The sequence below is a fragment of the Cryptomeria japonica genome, chromosome 2 (assembly GCF_030272615.1).
Source record: "Cryptomeria japonica chromosome 2, Sugi_1.0, whole genome shotgun sequence".
NCBI lineage: Eukaryota > Viridiplantae > Streptophyta > Pinopsida > Cupressales > Cupressaceae > Cryptomeria > Cryptomeria japonica.
Window position 1 is genome coordinate 631638525 of NC_081406.1, and position 19479 is coordinate 631658003.

The 19479-nt window shown below is 35.5% G+C and overlaps 2 protein-coding genes across 2 annotated transcripts; one reads left to right on the top strand and one right to left on the bottom strand.

Moving 5' to 3' along the window:
• Positions 1-4299: 4299 nt before the first annotated feature.
• On the bottom strand, positions 4300-5828 carry LOC131033978 (uncharacterized). Its single transcript, XM_057965305.2, has 3 exons — positions 5803-5828; positions 5554-5647; positions 4300-5040 (listed from the first exon to the last, which is right to left on the bottom strand). The coding sequence occupies exons 1-3, from the start codon at positions 5826-5828 to the stop codon at positions 4300-4302; spliced, it is 861 nt and encodes a 286-aa protein (XP_057821288.2).
• Positions 5829-10713: 4885 nt separating this feature from the next.
• On the top strand, positions 10714-16502 carry LOC131033919 (tubulin alpha chain). Its single transcript, XM_057965226.2, has 4 exons — positions 10714-11211; positions 11574-11808; positions 12220-12590; positions 15593-16502. Exons 1-4 carry the CDS (start codon positions 11119-11121, stop codon positions 16238-16240), a joined length of 1347 nt encoding a protein of 448 aa, XP_057821209.1. The 5' UTR covers positions 10714-11118; the 3' UTR covers positions 16241-16502.
• Positions 16503-19479: the final 2977 nt, after the last annotated feature.

Consider the following 19479-nt stretch of genomic DNA (forward strand, 5'->3'; position numbering starts at 1 on the left):
ACCCGATTGAGCTTTTATTTATTTAAAAGCCCGATCGAGTTATGCTCATATATATTCATATATGTAAACAAACATATATTCACATATAGTTTCATATATGTATATCTCTCTCTCTCTCTCTCTCTCTCTCTCTCTCTCTCTCCAACCTTAGTCTATCTCTCAACGTCTCTCCCTCTCTATCTTTTTATCTTTCTCAACCCCCCCCTCTCTCTAGTGTCAAAACCTCAATTGATATTTGTTCACTATAAACACTGCAACACTCTCCCTCTCTCTTTCTCTATAGTGTCAAAACCTCGATTGGAGTTTTGTCAATATAGGTGGTTTCATAATGGCCAAAAAAGCACAATTTCTGGCAAAGGACCCAATTTAACTGCGTCTTCACCCGCGACATTCTCAGACATTGTAAGATTTCCTTTGATTTATGAATGGAAGTTCAAAGTTGTGTCCCTCTTGAGGCCAACTTATTAACATAAATGAATTTAAGTATTTCCAGTAATAATCACACACACACACACACACACACACACACACACCTAGTAATAATCCATCAAAGTGATCTGACTAGTCCTTTAGGTTTCATATCTAAAAGTAATAATCCATCAAGATGATCTATCTAGTCCTTTGGGTTGCATAAAACCCTAAGGATGTCCCACTCTCGATGTAGCTAGGTGAACCAAATCCCACCTTAATTTTTTTTGTTGTATGCTATATCTAAGGTAAAACCAAAGCCTAATTTGAATTTTAGACTTGAAAATGAAAATGGGTGTCTATTCATCTTAAATTTTAAACATCAAATCCATCATTATTCAATATACAATTATGTAAATAATAATAAAATAATTGTATATATGTGCATAAAAAATAACATTCATACTTTGGGTACATAGGGTTTAAATTTGCACATCAAATAAAAATTACAAATTGATTTCATGTAAGGTGCATTGATCTTGCAAGTTGCAAAATACAATAAAAATGATAGCTATGACGTTTTTAAAGAATTTCAAATCATTTTCAAATTTTAGAAAATATGTAAAAATAAAAGTGAGGTAAAAAATAGATACAAAATCTGTAGGATCTCACCATGCTCAATACATACACATAACTAATTGGCTCAAATCAAGGTGTATCCTTTATGACACATCATGATAACCACTCTAGAAAATTCTCTTACAAATTAGGAAACTCTCATCTATTCACATCACCATGTATAGCTTGGGCATCACTTTTACCCTTTATATTACTACTTAGATTCTTTGCCCTTAAATTTAATGTTCTTTCATAAATAGACATATATTTGGTCCAAGCACACGACAATACATAATTATCTAAGAAATTTAACTGTTTTTTTGTGAAAAGGGGTAAAATTTATTGAATCAAGAAGGCCAGTACAAAGAAAAGGGCCAAAAAGCCCATAAAAACAAGGCAGTCAGGACAACAAACAAGGGAACCAAAGAACGACCTCGACTGATTCATCAGATCTTTCCTAATAATCTCTTCAAACTCTTGAACACACTCCGGGGGTAATTGATCCCACTCTCTAATATCCCAACCATCTAAGTGATCAGAAGCCCACTTAGCTAAATAATCAGCTACCATATTCCACTCTTGAGGAATATAGAAAAAAAAACATCCTCAAAAGACTCACTCAAACTAAGAATTTGTCTACCCACTGAGGCCAAATGCCACTCCATGTCATCAAACTTTTGGTTATTCAACATTTCTGCAACAACTTGAGAATTGGATCGACAAATAATCCTATTCCATCCAAGAGCACAACTTCTTTCAAGAGCCAACATAACAACATGAGCTTTCATAAGGTTATTAGTTTGTCAGTAATTATACACCGAAAAAAGGAAAATCATATTTCCCCCAATATCTCTACCAACCCCTCCAATTCCGACCTACCTAGGATTACCTTTGGAAAACCCATCAGTGTTGATCTTAAGAACTCCAAGAAGTGGAGGGATCCACTTGCCAACCCGCTGAGCCTTCTTTTTACCACAGTGACTCGTAACCTGTCTCTACCAAGACAAAACTCCATGAATGTGTCCAAGAATATCCAAGTTCTAATCAATATACAAGTCACCAAGATCCATGTGCACAGTAAGATCACATTAGCCGATAGAGTTTCCTGAACCATATGAATAACAAACAATCAAACTTGTTGCAATAGCAAATTTCTATCTTGAAAAATCCTCCGATTTCTCTCTAACCATAGTTGCCAAATAATAAAGCATGGTCCAATATCCCATGCAACACGAAGAAAAGGAGTCTTAGCCAGGGGTTTGCCAAGACTATTCCAAAAATCTACCAAAGAGGTGGCATGAATAGAAGAATGCCTCCAAGATTTCCACCAGAGATGCTAGATCTTCCAAGCAAAAAGGCATTGGAAGAAAAGATGGGAGGTGCTGTCCTCACAATTATGACAAAGAACACAAATCGAAGGCCCATGGAACCCCCATGTTATGCAAATTTTCACAGGTGAGACACCTGTTCTGCACAACTAACCACACAAAATTTGCACTTAGGCCAAGACAATCTATTCCCTGCTTCCACCACCGAACATTCATATTCCCAAAGGTCAAGGTCTATCCAACTCCAAATATCCTAAAGCCAAAAAATATTTCCCTTTCGGGTTAGGACCCCAAAGGATATCCTCCCCTTTCAAACAATTACAAAATCTTCTTGCCAATATCCTAGCGAGAGCCTGTCTATCCTCCTCGGAACCACTAGGAGGTCATTCATGTGGCTCTTTCCATTCGACCAACTCACCCTACCCCAAGTTAACCGTAACCTTAAAGTGCTCAACTCTATACCACCTAGCTTCAAGAAAACTATCACAAATAGGGTGCAAGTGCAGATATTGAGAAAGAATAAGAAAAAATCCATCCCAAGAATCTTGCCAAAGCAGGGCTTCAACACCTTTGTTGCAAATCCAGAAAAGTCCTTTCTTAATTAACTGAGCTCCCCACTTGAGAGTATGCTAAATTATAAACCATTTCCTATCAAATTGTACCTCGACACATCCTTACCATCCACTCCCCCAAGATAATTAACATTGAGAATCTTAGCCCAAGCCTTTTCTTGGTTGATGCACCATCTCCAAAAGATCTTAGCAGTTGGAGCCTGACCATTCATACTCACGAGACGTAATCCAAGACCACCATCTTGTATAGGTCTACAAACAGACTCCCACTTGACCATAATCCATTTTGAGGAGAGCAAGTTACCTATCCACAAGAATTGCCTGTAGAGAGCCTAAAATTCCTTAATAGAGCTAATAGGAGTAGTCTAAACAAAACATCTGAAAATAGGAAGAGCCTGAACCACTGCCTTTAGAAGTGTCACTCTACCAACAATTGAGAGCCAACGGTTAGTTCAATGACTAACCTTGCACCAAAGCTTATCCAAAATATCCTGCCAAAATTCCCCGGGAAGACGACGATTTGAGAGAGGAATTCCAAGATAAACCACAAGAAGAGCTCCAATTTGGAACCTCAGTATCCTGACAATCCTTGCGTAAATGAGAAAAGGGGTATTAAAGAAGAAGATAAAAGATTTCTCCTCATTGATCTTTTGCCCTAAAGCTTTCAAATAGATATCTAGAGCTCTTCTGAAATTGGCCGCCTCATTAATTCTAGCAGTACCCATCAACACAGTATCATCCACAAATTGGAGATGAGAGCACGAAGGGAGGTCATGACCCCACTTCCATCCCTGAATCAACCCCTACCCAACACGAGATTTGATGAATCTCCCTAAACCCTTCGCCATTAAAAATAACATATACAGGGAAATGGGATCATCTTGACAGAGGCCTTTAGAAGCACCAAATAAATCAATGGATACACCATTGATTAGAACCACGAAGGAAGAGGAAGTAATACATCTCATCACTGAGTTCATCTAATCAATTCTAAAACCAAAGGCCGTCAAAACCTTGTGAAGGAAACTCCATTTTACTCCATCATAGGCTTTAGCCATATCTTACTTAATGAACATAGCCTTCTCCTTATAAACAACCATAGAGTGAATATCTTTTGAAGCTATGATAACCCCATCTAAAATTTGTCTTCTAGAAACAAACCCACCTTGCTCTTTAGAAATTAATTAATCTAGCCAAGGATTGAGTCTTTTTGTAGTTAACTTCGTGATTATTTTATAGATCACATTACACAAAGCGATAAGACGAAAAAATTGAAGAGAATTGTCTCCTTCATTTTTTGGAATGAGGGCAAGGAATGTAGCGTTCATCACCCTAAGCATCTACTTATTCCTGTAAGATTCTTGCACCACGTTCTAGAGATCAAGCTTAACAATTTCCCAAAACTCCTTGTAAAATTTTACAAGGAACCCATTCGGATCAGGAGCTTTACCCTTCTTCATGCCAAACACCACCTTTTCAATGTTAGATAAATAAATAGGTTTAAGAAGGTCCTTGTTCATTTCCTCGCTAACTATAGAGGGAATACTATCCAACACAAGCCTTTCCCCCTCCCTATTAGAATCAAAGTCTTCATTAAACAAATTAGCAAAAAAACTCATGGCTTCCTGAGGAAGTTCATTATAAGAAGATAGGGAAACTCCCTCATAAGGAATGAGAGAAGTAATAGGGTTCCCCTGTCTCCTATCTTGCACGGTATAATAAAAAAACTGTGTGTCCCTGTCACCTTCTTGAATCCACTCAACCCATGCCTTTTGTTTCCAATAGATCTCTTTATGAAGTTCCCACTCCTCTAACTCTTTAACTACTGTAGACTCCTCTTTGTAGAGATCCTCAGATAAACCTTGGTCCATGATTTTGCGGGTGATAGAGTCAACTTTTTCTTGAGCATCCCTTTTAGCCGAGAAGATATTACCAAAGCAACTCTTGTTCCATCTCTTGAGCCTATACTTAATGTATTGCAACTTCTTAATAATTGAGTACATTGCAGTACCAAAGGCAGGCTTCTTGTCAACCCACCAATCCATCATAAAGTCTTGTAGGGAAGGGTCACCAAGCCACATCAACTGAAACTTAAACGAAGGATTATTTGAAGCCTAGAAAGTAGAAGCATAAAACTTGATTAGACAATGATCAGATCCTTTCAATCTAAGATTTCTGAGGTAGTAGTCCAAATATCCCCCAACCAATAGCAAGAAACCCAAAATCTGTTCAATCAATTTGCTATTGCCTCCCCACGACATATCTTATTGTTCCAAGTAAATGGCCCATTGGAAAGTTTAACATCCACAACCCTTAGAAACTCAATACTGCTTCTCAGAAGATTTGTAGAAGGATTCAACCTTAAATTGCCTCCCCTCCTCTCCTCCATGCTAAAGATAGCATTGACGTTTTCAACAAGAATCCAAGGAAAAAGAGGGCCAAGGGAACAAACATATCTAATATGTGACCAAAGCAAAGTTTTACCCACAAAATCAAGTAGAGCATAAACATTGGTAAAAAGAAGGTTCTCACTAGTCCCGCAGCTTGTAGCAAGCATCGAGATAGAAGATTTGCTAGAAAACCACCAAATTGGTACAAGTTTTGTGGGTCCCACATGCATGACATACCACCAGAGTTGCCTTCAACCCCAATGCATTGACATTGACTTCAGGTCCAGATTTTTCCTGCCTTGCTGAGCATATTATCAAATAACTTAGTTTCCTGAATAAAAACAACATCGGGAGAATTAGAAACAACTAAGTCCAGAATAGCCTTTTGTATAAGGATGCTATTCAACCCCCTTACATTCCATGAAAGAACAATCATTTTTGGGAGGGAGCAAAGCAAGGGACAGAACGACCTCTCGATCGACTTACTGCAGCCTAGTATGTCGTCTAGGCATTCCTGTATTGTTGTTTCAATTTACCGATAGGACGTTGTCTGGGCCAAGAGCCATAGTTAGTTGCTGTTTCATTCCATAGGTTGTTTTCCAGTTGTTGATACCGGCAAGACGACCCAGCCATATTAAGATTATATCGATCGTCTGCTGGTTGGTAGAGGACTCTTAGTACTTGGAAGGATACCCGTGAGGGGGTAGAAGGCGCCGGTTAGAACAAACAAGAATTTGTTTACTTGCTCTCTAAGTAGAGGGAAAGGAGTCTATCTATCTGCTGGAGCTCCGACAGATCTTCCCCAACGCAATCTGTAATGGGATCTCCTGCTCCCCGTGCTTCGGTAACTCTATATGCGATTGCAGAATCAGCTGCTAGCACTGGGCCCTAGAACTGTTTTGGAGACGGGAAATGCCTTTCCTACTTTCACAGCATCCGATGAACTCTGCCTTAGATGTTAGAGTCTCGAGTCAATGGTGTTCACAGTTCAAGACTCCACCAATGTCTCTCCAACTAGCTTAACCTTTTCCTAGTCTTTCCTTCGCCCCACCTTAGGAGGCTTCTCCATAACACCCTTTTTAAGAACCTTTTGTTGAATACCAAGCCTAGGTGGGGTACCTTTACTTTTTCTACCATCCATTGTGTCTTTCACTACATTTAGCATAGAGCTAGGGAGGGTAGGACTATCCTTCATAACTTGGCCTCCACTAGCTCTTCTAACTTCAACGTTGCCCAATGGGAATTCAATGTCCAAATGCATACCTACTCTTTCCTCGTGTTCCAACTTGCATAACATTACTCTCTTCCTCAACTGGTTCTCCTATCACCACAAGGTCCTAGCCCATAGGTTGATTAGCAATAGCACCATCGAATTGATCCAGATCATCCAAAGCATCAAATTTATTAAAAACTTCATCATTCTGCCTATAATTATAGTTCCTCTTTTTGCCTCAACCCTCATTCCGAGTTTTGAGTGGAATAAAGCATTCCTTATCCTCCATCATAGGGGCCTTCCCTTTATCTTGATTTTGGGGAGACCTATTCTTCCCAAATTTTGAAGAACCCAAAAATTTGGACTTGGGACACATCCACTGCAAATGCCCATATTCATGATAGATACGACAACAAAAAGGCAACATTTCATAATCAAGCTATTGAATCCATGAGCTTGTCCCCAATTGACTTTACATAGAATCAAGTAAAGGTTTTTTCAGATCAATTTCAACACAAACGAGCATAGGTGGTTACCTTTTTCTCCATTGTTTGTCATGAAGGGCCTACAAGCTTTCCAAGCTACACAACAACAAGAGTGAAGATATCATCTCTCCAAAATTCCAAAGAGAACCATGGGAGTCTCACCCAAACCAGAACCTTAGATGGAAGCTCCTTTGTTGGATTGAACCCAACATGCCATGGCTTAATGAATAGGACAACCTCATTGTAGAAATAGGATCCCTCTTCAAAAACCTTACTTCTGTCAGACATGCATGAAAAAATCACCAAAAAATGCCCATTGGCAGCTAAGAGTACTTCCATTTCGCCCTTTTGACACCATGTATGCTGAGCCCATGATTCAAGAAAGGGCAAGGAAACCCGAATCCCCAGAAACTTGCAAATCAAGGTGTGGTTAGACAAATAACTGATGTCCTCCACAATAGTGTTCGGCTGGATCACTAAAACATGCAAAATATCACTCTTAATCAAACTAACATTAACTCTTAGTGGCCTAAAGACTCTAGGTTAAGAATGTTCTCCCATATCTGAGTCAATAGTACCGAAAATAGGGTTCTCCCTCATGCTCGAAGAAGGGCTTCTCCTAATCACACCATCTATAAAAGGCATACTTGATTGACCAAAAGGACCTCTATGGGGAACCATGCAAGACAACAACGCACATAGAGTAATTAGCAATTAAAAAACCCAATCGAGGACACTAAACATGACATACCACAACCAAGCTCCCCACTATAGAAAAACCTCCACCAAAATGTAGTAGGAGCCAGACACCAAACCTCTCAGCAAACTTGCTACCACCCAAGAGCCACGCCAAAGACAGAAACGAGAACCAAGAACAAAGAAATGGGCTTCCAACCCTCACGCAAACCCCATGTACTCCCTACAACCACCCTCAATGTCTCCCCACATGCACACAACTAGTGAAACCACGACTAGGGCATGAGTTCCCTAGTCTAGACAACCAACATAGAGCATCAACATCATTCTATCCTCCCTAAGAAGTTTAATTGTTATTGAACATTTTTACCATGATTATCTTACCATGACAACATTTATATGGGATGTATACTTAGGAGTGATTAATACATTTTTAGATGAGATATATTGAGATTCAATTAACAATTATGATATTGCATGACCACTACTATTGATGGGTATTTCTTATATATGCATCACTTATTCAATTCTTGATCCAAATCTATCATGTATCATTTTGTACCTATCATAGTTATTAGAAGACATTATCATTTCTTTTTTCATTGGGGTGCAATATTGGGAGCATATTCTCATCCCCCAATTATATGTGTTATATTATTATTGTTCATATTTACTAGTTACTCACTGCACTAGTGCATGATGCATGCTTATCTTATGATAGGGAGAGAATCACACATCTAAATAAAGTTTGATTACATTATAAACTCACATTGCTGTATTTTTTACAAACTCATCGCATCATGTGTCACATCACATGAATATCTATACTATTCCATATTACGTTACATACCTACATTACTTAAAGATTTATATTATTCACCACACCACACATATATATTGATCATAATGTTGTGACAAATAAATTTTTATTTGCATTGGCTTCATTGTGTGGAGACTTATCTCATTGTCACATAATGCAAATTTTTATTGCATGGATTAAGGTCAAATTATAACATCATACATAGTATTCTGTATCACCCTTACATATAGGTTGAATTTTCTAGATCACTTCTCTCTAATTTTTTTATTTTTTTTTGAGATTATTAAATCATCTTAAAATTTGCACTTATTCTGATTGTGAGATAGGAACTAGTCTTTGCACATATTTTTATTGATTTATAAGTTTTAATGGAGATCTTATATCAAGGAGAATGCAAGAAGAATTATTATCTCAATTTTTAGAGACAATAACTTTTTATGAGTGTGTATATTTTCTTTTCATGCTGGATGAAAATGTTCATATACTTTGAAATGCAACTCATGTTTGATTTACATACACCTCATAGTGGGGGCAAAGTCTAAATGTGAAATTAGCATACTCATTCCATCTCCCATTTATTTGTATGTTTTCCTTATTGTAACATCTTAATACGACATAATATATCAATAAGTGGTATAGTGTTGTGCTTGGTTTAGTTCGTGGCTTCGTTCCTATATTTGAATTTATTTCATCACCATTTACATCATTTTTTTTTATATATTCACCATTTACTCATCATAATTGCACTCTCATTTGCATGCAATTTTTACATTCATTCCCTTTCAATTACCATTGTAGGTCTAAGCTTAATTTCCAAGTAGCTTGGGATTGGCCTAGTTAAAACTTAAGGCAAATCTAAGTGTGTCACCCACTTTCTACTAGTTGTTATAAGCCAACTTAAACGCATGCTATGCAAAATGTTGATATGCAATGATATTTAAATAAATTCAATGTGTAAATAGTTCATATGCAATCAAAATAGATATATTTTAGAATGCAATTCAATTTCTAAAGTTTTAAAGGATCATATTTTCATATAGCCCATCTACAGGTTGGTGAATGTTGTCTTAGATATTCATCATCATTGTTAATTTGGCCCAACAAAAGAGTTTGACCAAGGAAAACACAATTTCCTACTGAGTCAACCAATTCTTAAATGGTGTGCCTAGATATCACCTTAACATAAGGTGAATGTCAACAAATTTACTAGTGCAAATTCTATCAGATTATTCCCATGTGGTGTAGATCAATCTTGAAAAGCAAAGAAGAACAGTAATTCTTTAATAATGAAATATTATTTTTACACAACTTTAACATTATTCTTCCATCATCAATTTTAAAACTAATACACATAACCTTTGTAGTTTATTTTTTATAAATTTATTATAATTATATATTCCAAATTGTATAGTCCAGGATGCCTGTGCTACAAATGAGGCATACATACCCTACCCCCATGGGTTTTGAAATTGTAGTTAAATTTTTATAGTCCATGATCCTTGTGTTACAAACGAGCCATACGTACCCTACCCCCTATGGGATTTAAATTTCTAACCTCTCTTTCAAAAGCACAAATTCTCCACTACTAAACCAACTCAGGTTGTACAAGGAATCACACACCCATATTCAAATGGAAGCAGCTAAACTCCACATAAAACAAAACTCCGTACAGTTTTTAAAATCTGCAAAACACAACAGATTTCTGGGAAATTTTCATGAGTGAAATCTTCATGCTCTGCATCTCCATTGCTGTTAAACCACAAAAAATCCGTCGGAAAAATGCTCTGATTTGCAGATCTAAAAGATTTTTTGGAGTGCCATTTTGTATAGAGATTAGTCTAAAACCTTTTCGAATCTAAAAATTTAGTTCGGACTTTTGGTTTTCCCTTGGGTATACTATACAACCAAAACAAATATTATAAGATGATTAATTTGATAAAAAGGACCATATACACTGAATTGAAGTGCACAAGAAAAAGGGCTTGGAAGCTCCTCGGACTACTTAGCTTATGCAGGCTGTACAAAGCTCACAAAATGAGACCCACACCCAAAAGAAAACAAAAAATTGCTGTCAATTTCCATATCCAGTTGGTGTATGGTGGATGATGTGGGGACACGCCAATTGGGTGTCTGTAAATACCCATTTTACCTTGCTTGAATTGATGGACGGGAATGTTTGAGAAGTCTGAAAGATGACGGGGGAGCTGGCAGCACATGTTCTGGGCCATCTCTCATGGCTTTGTCTTATCATCATAATGAGCTGTTGGTATTGCATATTTCTCCAAATTATCTGTCCACAATTATTAGAGAGATGTTCTTACAAGTTGGAGTGACGATGAAGCAGTCAAATAATCTTAATTATTTGGAGAGAGACAATTGAATAGTGTAGGTCCAGCTGCTCAGGGTTTAAATTGGAAGGAATGTGGGAGGGTTTTGCAGCTCAGAGCTCTCTGTGAGTTTTTAATTCCCAAATTCATTATTGTCGTTGTGGAGGCGTCTTCGCAAACGCCTTCTGTAAACGATCCTCGTCCTCATTCTTATTCTCATTCCCATTCTCATTCTCATTCTCATTCTCTTTCTCTGCAAAAATGAGGGAATGCATCTCAGTCCACATTGGGCAAGCGGGTATTCAGGTGGGCAACGCCTGTTGGGAGCTCTATTGCCTCGAGCATGGCATCCATGTAAGTTTTATCTTCTACCTTTCAATCAGCAAAGATTACAGAATGTTTCAGGATCCCGATCGCCGTATTTTAGCATACAGTCTTTAGCTCATGTTCAGATCCGTTCAAAACCCTAAAGATCCCTGTTTTAGGGCAATATTTAGAAAATCGATTTATTGTCATACAGAAATCTAATTTAAAGCTGTGATATAATAATCTACAACAAATTGAAGATCTTTTCTGTGAAATGATAATTTTAATTTGGAGGTGGTGAGGTATAAAGCTTCGATTCATTTGGGGATGCTTGAAGATCTTATCTGTGAAATGATATTTTTGATTTTGAGGCGGTGAGGTATAAAGCTTTGATTCATTTGGAGATGCAGGCTGATGGTCAGATGCCGGGCGATAAGACTGTGGGAGGCGGCGACGACGCTTTCAACACTTTTTTCAGTGAGACCGGAGCTGGAAAGCATGTCCCGCGGGCAATTTTCGTAGATCTGGAGCCCACTGTCATCGACGAGGTTAGAACCGGTACCTACCGCCAGCTCTTTCATCCCGAGCAACTCATCAGCGGCAAAGAGGACGCAGCTAACAACTTTGCCCGTGGTCATTACACCAGTTAAGTAGCGTCACAGAGCTCAAACTAGAGGATTTGAAACAAATTTAAGACATGAATTTTTAACATTTTTATTGATAATGTGCAAATATTTTCGAATTGATCAAAATCGACAATTAATGCAATTCATTTCACAATCCACCATTGAAATGTGCTCGATAGAATGTAAAACGTGTAAATGTTTTTGAATTTATCAAAATCGACTCAATTTAATGCAATTCATTTCACAATCCATCATTGAAATATGCTCAATCGAATGCAAAATGTGTAAATATTTTCGAATTTATCAAAATCGACTCAATTGAATGCAATTCATTTCACAATCCACCATTAAAATGTGCTCAATCTACTGTAATTGAATGAATTTTGAGAAATTGAAAGAGTTTGTGCTTTTTGTGTTGTGTATTTGGAAGTTGGGAAAGAAATAGTGGACCTGTGCCTGGACCGCATCAGGAAGCTGGCGGACAACTGCACAGGGTTGCAGGGGTTTCTGGTGTTCAATGCAGTCGGGGGAGGCACTGGTTCTGGCCTCGGATCTCTTCTGTTGGAGCGCCTCTCTGTGGATTATGGAAAGAAATCCAAGCTGGGGTTCAGCGTATATCCATCCCCTCAAATTTCTACATCTGTGGTGGAACCCTACAATAGTGTGCTTTCCTCGCACTCGCTGTTGGAGCACACAGATGTTGCAGTGCTGCTCGATAATGAGGCCATCTATGACATTTGCCGCCGCTCCCTCGACATTGACCGCCCTACCTACACCAATCTCAACAGGCTTGTTTCTCAGGTAAATCATACTCATTTTAATCCATTTTTATATTATCTATGAGATCTTTTGTCATTGGAAGTTGAGTTTTTTAAACATCTCTTTGATTATGATTAAGGACTGACAGGTGTCTATTTGTTCATTGTTCAATATAGAAGTATGAGTCTTTGTTAATATCTGTTTGACTAAGATTGAGGATTTACCCCTACTTAGAGTAAGACTCTTCAAAATTGTTTGAGACAACAATCTAGGTCTGATCCATTTTATCATATCTTTAAGGGTGTTGAATCTTGATGGGTGACATAATCAAGGAACATGCCGTCATCCTTATCAATTGTGTTCAATCAATTGAATTGCGATATTTTGATATTTCAACTCAAATTTTGATAATCATATCATGCCAACATCCATTTACATGAAAAACTCGGTTCTACATGATTGTATTCATTACTCAAATCTACTTCTTCATTTGATTCCTTACTTTGACATATAAATTAAGCTAAGTTTTTAAACATTTATGAAAAATATTCACCATTAACTACACATCACCCTTGGACATAGTTACTTACCCATCTCTCTTTCTTTTTATCTCTTTTCTATGTGTAGTGGCCAACTTCACCCTAGGACATGGTTGGTTGCATATTTATCCCATCTCTCTTTTACGTTTTATCTTTCCTATGCATTTCACTTATATGAACATTGATATTTATTTGTATTAGTCCAATTTATTCTCTTGTGAATTTCTTATTTGCTGATTTATTTTTATTTGTACTTTATCTTATGGTATAATTTGTAATTAGAGTTCCTGCTCTTCCTCTACAAGTTCTTGGTTCTCATGTCACCCTTCCCTTCATCTTTTTAATTATCTTGGTCTTCTCATACCTCCATTCTCTTGTCTAGCTATTTCATTTTGATAATGAATCATGAAGTATGTTTTGAAATAAATGAATCATGAAGTATGTTTTGAAATGTTGATGTTAAAAAAATTATGGAGTGTCAAATTCATAAAGATTACCAAACTAACATTATGAACCACGAAAATCTCATTATTTTACTTTAAGACTAATTCTAGTGATGAATATTTTGAAAAATAACATTTAAATTTAATATTATGAATTTTGAGACTTATATAATGACACCATGGGGTTTTAAAATATCCAAACATATATATATATATTTTCTAAAGATAAAGATAAAGAATGAATATAAAATAAAAATATTGATATAATAATATAATAATAATAATTTAATTTTAATAGTTTTCTTTTTTCTTTTGTAAATAGTTTAATAATAGTAGAAAAATATAATAATAAAACTATATTAATATATAATCATATAATAATAATAATTTAATATTAATAACTATACAATAATATAATAACTTTTTAACTTTTTAAGTGGAATAGGGGAAAGAGCTTAGTTACCACCCATGTTCCACATTGGATTTTGCCAATTAAAAACTCGTTAAAAAATAATCTAGTAGGTCAATAGCTAGAAAAAATGTTAGTAGTTAGACCAATTATGGATAGTGCACTATTATTTGAGCATTTGTACATAAGTACTTGATCGATTGTGCAAATTTTGTGGTGGTCAAAACAAATGGAATAGGACAATAGGGAATAAATATGAGAAGTCAACTCAAAATGACCACTTTTTGATCCTTCATACATAATGAATCCCATGAAGTTCGTCGCAACTACCCACAATCCAAAACAATAGTTATAAGCACTTAGGGGAAGTGTACTAATAACAATACATTGAATTTTGAAGATTTTTTTTGTGTTGTCTTTGCATACGACTTAACTACTTATAGCTGTTGTTTTGGCATTGGGTAGTAATGATGCACGATGTGGGATTTGTTATGCGCGCAAGGGTCATAAAGTACACATTTCAAAGTGTTGCTTATACCTGCTTAAAGATGCCCCAATAACCATGCACTTAAAATTACCAATGTTTATGCACAAATGCCCCAATAGTCGTGCTCTATGGCTACTAATAAAAGTGCACAAATGAGACAATTATGATAAAAAAAATGTTAAAAAATGAGTAGCTATTGGTACATGTGAAATTGATTAATGGGCTTTTAGTTGTTTGTTTTTTGGTTTTTAAAGTTAGTAATTGGGAGTTGGGTGTGCAAGGAGCAAATGGTTACAATAACTGTGCCCTTCCCCTAAGATGTTTATGAAGACAACAATTTTTGTTTTGCAAAATTTGATGTACCATTTAAGAGTTTAGGGTGCACTAACTACCCAAAAGCCAAAACAATAGCTATAAACACTTAAGTTGTTTACGAAGACAACCCAATTTTTTTTGTCAAAATCTGATAAATCATTTTAAACACCCTCAACTATTGGGTCTTTTGCCCTATAAACACTTAAGTTGCTTACGAAGACAACCTAAAAAAATGGTCAAAATCTGATATACCATTGAAGAATCTAAGATATGTGAAATAAGCTATAACGACTACAAATAGATCTACTGCTACTACTAGTCAAAACAATTGATTCACAAATAACAAACTTTAGTCAGATCACTTATGCAATTTTATTGGTACCAATAGCACACTATTATTAGGGCATTTGTGCATAAGTACTGGATCAATTGTGCAAATTTTCTGGGGGTCAAAACAAATGGAATAGGACAATAGGGAATATGTATGAGATGTCAACTCAAAATGACCACTTTTTGACCCTTGTGTGCATAACAAATCTCACAAAGTTCGTCGTAACTACCCAAAACCCAAAATGATAGTTATAAACATTTAAGTTGCATACAAAAACAATCCAAAGAAAATCTCAAAACTTGATGCACCATTTAGAAATTTAGGATGTCGCTAACTATCCAAAAGTCAAAACAATAATTATAAGCATTGAAATTTTATATGAAGATAACTCAAAAAAATTATCAAAATCTGATATACCATTTAAGAATTTAAGATCGACCAAATTAACTAGAACGACTGCTGATGGATCTGCAATCTGAAACAATTGATTTACAAACAAACTGCATCTATTTCTTTGCAGGTGATATCATCCCTGACTGCATCTCTCCGATTCGAGGGGGCACTGAACGTGGACGTGACAGAATTCCAGACGAACCTGGTGCCATACCCACGTATCCACTTCATGTTATCATCCTACGCACCAGTTATCTCAGCCGAGAAAGCCTACCATGAGCAGTTATCTGTAGCAGAGATCACAAACACGGCCTTCGAGCCATCCTCCATGATGGCCAAGTGCGACCCACGTCATGGAAAATACATGGCGTGCTGTCTCATGTACAGGGGCGATGTCGTCCCCAAAGATGTGAACGCCGCAGTGGCCACCATTAAGACCAAACGGACCATCCAGTTTGTGGACTGGTGCCCCACTGGCTTCAAGTGCGGAATCAACTATCAGCCCCCCACAGTTGTTCCAGGAGGGGACCTCGCTAGAGTTCAGAGGGCTGTCTGTATGATCTCCAATTCTACCAGTGTTGCAGAGGTCTTTTCCAGAATTGATCACAAGTTCGATCTCATGTATGCTAAGAGAGCTTTTGTGCACTGGTATGTGGGCGAGGGTATGGAGGAGGGTGAGTTCTCTGAGGCTCGTGAGGATCTTGCTGCTCTCGAAAAGGATTATGAGGAAGTTGGGGCTGAATCTGCTGATGTTGACGATGAAGATGATGCATGAAGGAATGAATGAATGAGTTTTAATGACGTTCATAAGTCTGTGAGACTATGATTGTTGTTGAATGGTCTTTCTTGTCTGTTTCTGGTTTGGTCTATCATAACTTCCTGATCTCTTTATATGAGATTAGCTTATATTGGATAGCAGCAGTAGGGTGAAGGGGGTATGTGTGTGTTTTTATTGTTATATGTAATGGTTGGGAGAAAATAAAATGAAAAAAAATATGGCAAAATAAATAAATGAATGATATATAATTTCTATTTTATGTTTCTGGATTTGATTATCAGTTTGTGAGACTATGAATGTTGTTGATTGCTCTTTCTTGTCTGTTCCTGGTTTGGTCTATCATAAATTCTTGGGGTGGGATTAGCTTATATTGGATAGAAGCACTAGGGTGAAGGGAATATGCATGTGTTTTTATTGTAATATGTAATGGTTGGGAGAAAAAAAAATGAAAAAAATAAATAGTAAAATAAATAAATGAATGATAGATAATTTCTATTTTACGTTTTTTAATTTGGTTATTAGTCTCTGAGACTATGAATGTTGTCGATTGCTCTTTCTTGCCTATTTATGATTTGGTCTATCATAAATTCATGAACTCTTTGTATGAGATTAGCTTATATTGGATAGCATTAGTGGGGTGAAGGGGGTATGTGTGTGTTTTTATTGTTATATGTAATGGTTGGGAGAAAATGAAAAAAGAAGTAATATAGTAAAATAAATAAATAATATATAATTGCGATGCAATATAAAATAAAATTTGAATTTTATAGTTTTGGGTTTCTAAGAATGGATCTTTTTTATGGTTGTTTCAATTCATTCTTGCTTCAATTGTGGATCATCCTTATGTTTGTTTCAATTTCCCTCTTTTCATCTCGAATTAGTATTTTGTTGGTATTGTTGTAATTTTGATATTAATTGAAATAATATTGATATGAAATTGTTTGTATTTACATGTGCATGTACAATTAAGTTGGGGAAGCTTTTGAGTGATTTAAGAAGTCTTAAGTCTTAATTAGTATTTCCCTGGTTTATTGACATTTTCATATTAATTGAAATAATATCTACCTAAAATTGTTTATCATGTAGATTAAGTTGGTGAAGTTTCAAGTGATTGGCTTAGATTTAAGAATGATATATAATTTCTATTTTATGTTTTTGGATTTGATTGTGTATGAAATTATTTGAACATCAACACCAATGTTTTGGGTCACATTACGTGATAGATCATGAGGACGAGAGAGAGCTGAAGGAAATCTATTAGCATTTATTGATATATAATTTTTAATTGAAGTAATATAAAATAAAATTTGAATTTTACTGACAATTTTCTTTGGGTTTTAACAACGAACCATTTCTATGGTTGTTTCAATTCCTTCTTGCTTCACCAATGGATCATTCCTATGTTTGTTTCAACGTCTCTCTTCTCATCTAGAATTGGTATCTTGTTGGTATATTGTAATTTTGATATTAGTTGAAATAATATTGATCTAAAATTGTTTATATTTACATGTGCATGTAGAACTAAGTTGGCGAAGTTTTTGAGTGATTGACTTAGATTTAAAGAAGTCTTAATTAGTATTCGTTGATATATTGCCATTTTCATATTAATTGAAATAATATAGACCTAAAATTGTTTATATTTACATGTGCATGTAGATTAAGTTGGTGAAGTTTCAAGTGATTGGCTTAGATATAAGAATGATATATAATTTCTATTTTATGTTTCTGGATTTGATTGTGTATGAAATTATTTGAACATCAACATCAATGTTTTGGTTCACATTACGTGATAGATCATGAGGATGAGAGAGAGATGAAGGAAATCTATTAGCACTCATTGATATATAATTTTTAATTGAAGTAATATAAAATAAAATCTGAATTTTATGGACAATTTTCTTTGGGTTTTAACAATGGATCATTTCTATGGTTGTTTCAATCCCTTCTTGCTTCAATAATGGATCATTCCTATGTTTGTTTCAATGTCTCTCTTCTCATCTAGAATTGATATCTTGTTGGTATATTTTAATTTTGATATTAGTTGAATTAATATCAATCTAAAATTGTTTATATTTACGTGTACATGTAGAACTAAGTTGGCGAAGTTTTTGAGTGATTGACTTAGATTTAAAGAAGTCTTAATTAGTATTTGTTGGTATATTGTCATTTCCATATCAATTGAAATAATATCGACCTAAAATTGTTTATATTTACATGTGCATGTAGATTAAGTTGGTGAAGTTTCAAGTGATTGGCTTAGATTTAAGAATGATATATAATTTCTATTTTATGTTTTTGGATTTGATTGTGTATGAAATTATTTGAACATCAACATCAACGTTTTGGTTAACATTACGTGATAGATCATGAGGATGAAAGAGAGATGGAGGAAATCTATTAGCACTTATTGATATATAATTTTTAATTGAAGTAATATAAAATAAAATTTGGATTTTATAGACAATTTTCTTTGGGTTTTAACAATGGACCATTTCTATGGTTGTTTCAATCCCTTCTTGCTTCAACAATGGATCATTCCTATGTTTGTTTCAATGTCCCTCTTCTCATCTGGAATTGGTATCTTATTGGTATATTGTAATTTTGATATTAGTTGAAATAATATCGATCTAAAATTATTTATATTTACGTGTACATGTAGAACTAAGTTGGCAAAGTTTCAAAGTGATTGAATTATATTTAAGAAGTCTTAATTAGTATTCGTTGGTATATTGTCATTTTCATAATAATTGAAATAATATCGACCTAAAATTGTTTATATTTACATGTGCATGCATAATTAAGTTGGTGAAGTTTTAAGCGATTGGCTTAGATTTAAGAAGACTTTTTTTTTCCTATAAATAATTCTAGAGGCCTTTTTGTTGTGGTGAACTCTATCTTGTGGGGACAATTATTTTAAATAGATACCACATTTTAAAAAATGATTGTTTTATCTACAATGCACTGTGAAGGAGTACACCGAAGCATTTTACAAGTTGAATATTAGATCTAGACATGTTGATGATGAAGTTGAACAAGTTGCAAGATATTTGAATGGATTGTAGATGTCTATACAAGATGAACTCAGTTTGATAAAATTGTAGAGTGTTGAAGAAGCTTATCAGTATGCCCTGCAAGTAGAAGAGAAGCTGAACAAAAGACATGAGTAGAGACAGAGAGGTAGAGGTGGAAGGTTTTCCAGAGGAATATTTCAAGGAGGAAGAGGATATCAAGGAGGA

What these genes read in the sequence shown, in the direction of transcription:
- LOC131033978 (XM_057965305.2), bottom strand. Translation starts at nt 5,828, where the DNA reads ATGCCTAGACGACATACTAGGCTGCA. An exon ending in AGACGACATACTAGGCTGCA is followed by an intron (nt 5,648 to 5,802) that starts GTAAGTCGATCG and finishes GTTTTTATTCAG; the next exon opens with GAAACTAAGTTATTTGATAA. An exon ending in GGTTGAAGGCAACTCTGGTG is followed by an intron (nt 5,041 to 5,553) that starts GTATGTCATGCA and finishes TCTACTTTCTAG; the next exon opens with GCTTCAAATAATCCTTCGTT.
- LOC131033919 (XM_057965226.2), top strand. Translation starts at nt 11,119, where the DNA reads ATGAGGGAATGCATCTCAGTCCACATTGGGCAAGCGGGTATTCAGGTG. An exon ending in GCCTCGAGCATGGCATCCAT is followed by an intron (nt 11,212 to 11,573) that starts GTAAGTTTTATC and finishes TTGGAGATGCAG; the next exon opens with GCTGATGGTCAGATGCCGGG. An exon ending in TGCCCGTGGTCATTACACCA is followed by an intron (nt 11,809 to 12,219) that starts GTTAAGTAGCGT and finishes TGTATTTGGAAG; the next exon opens with TTGGGAAAGAAATAGTGGAC.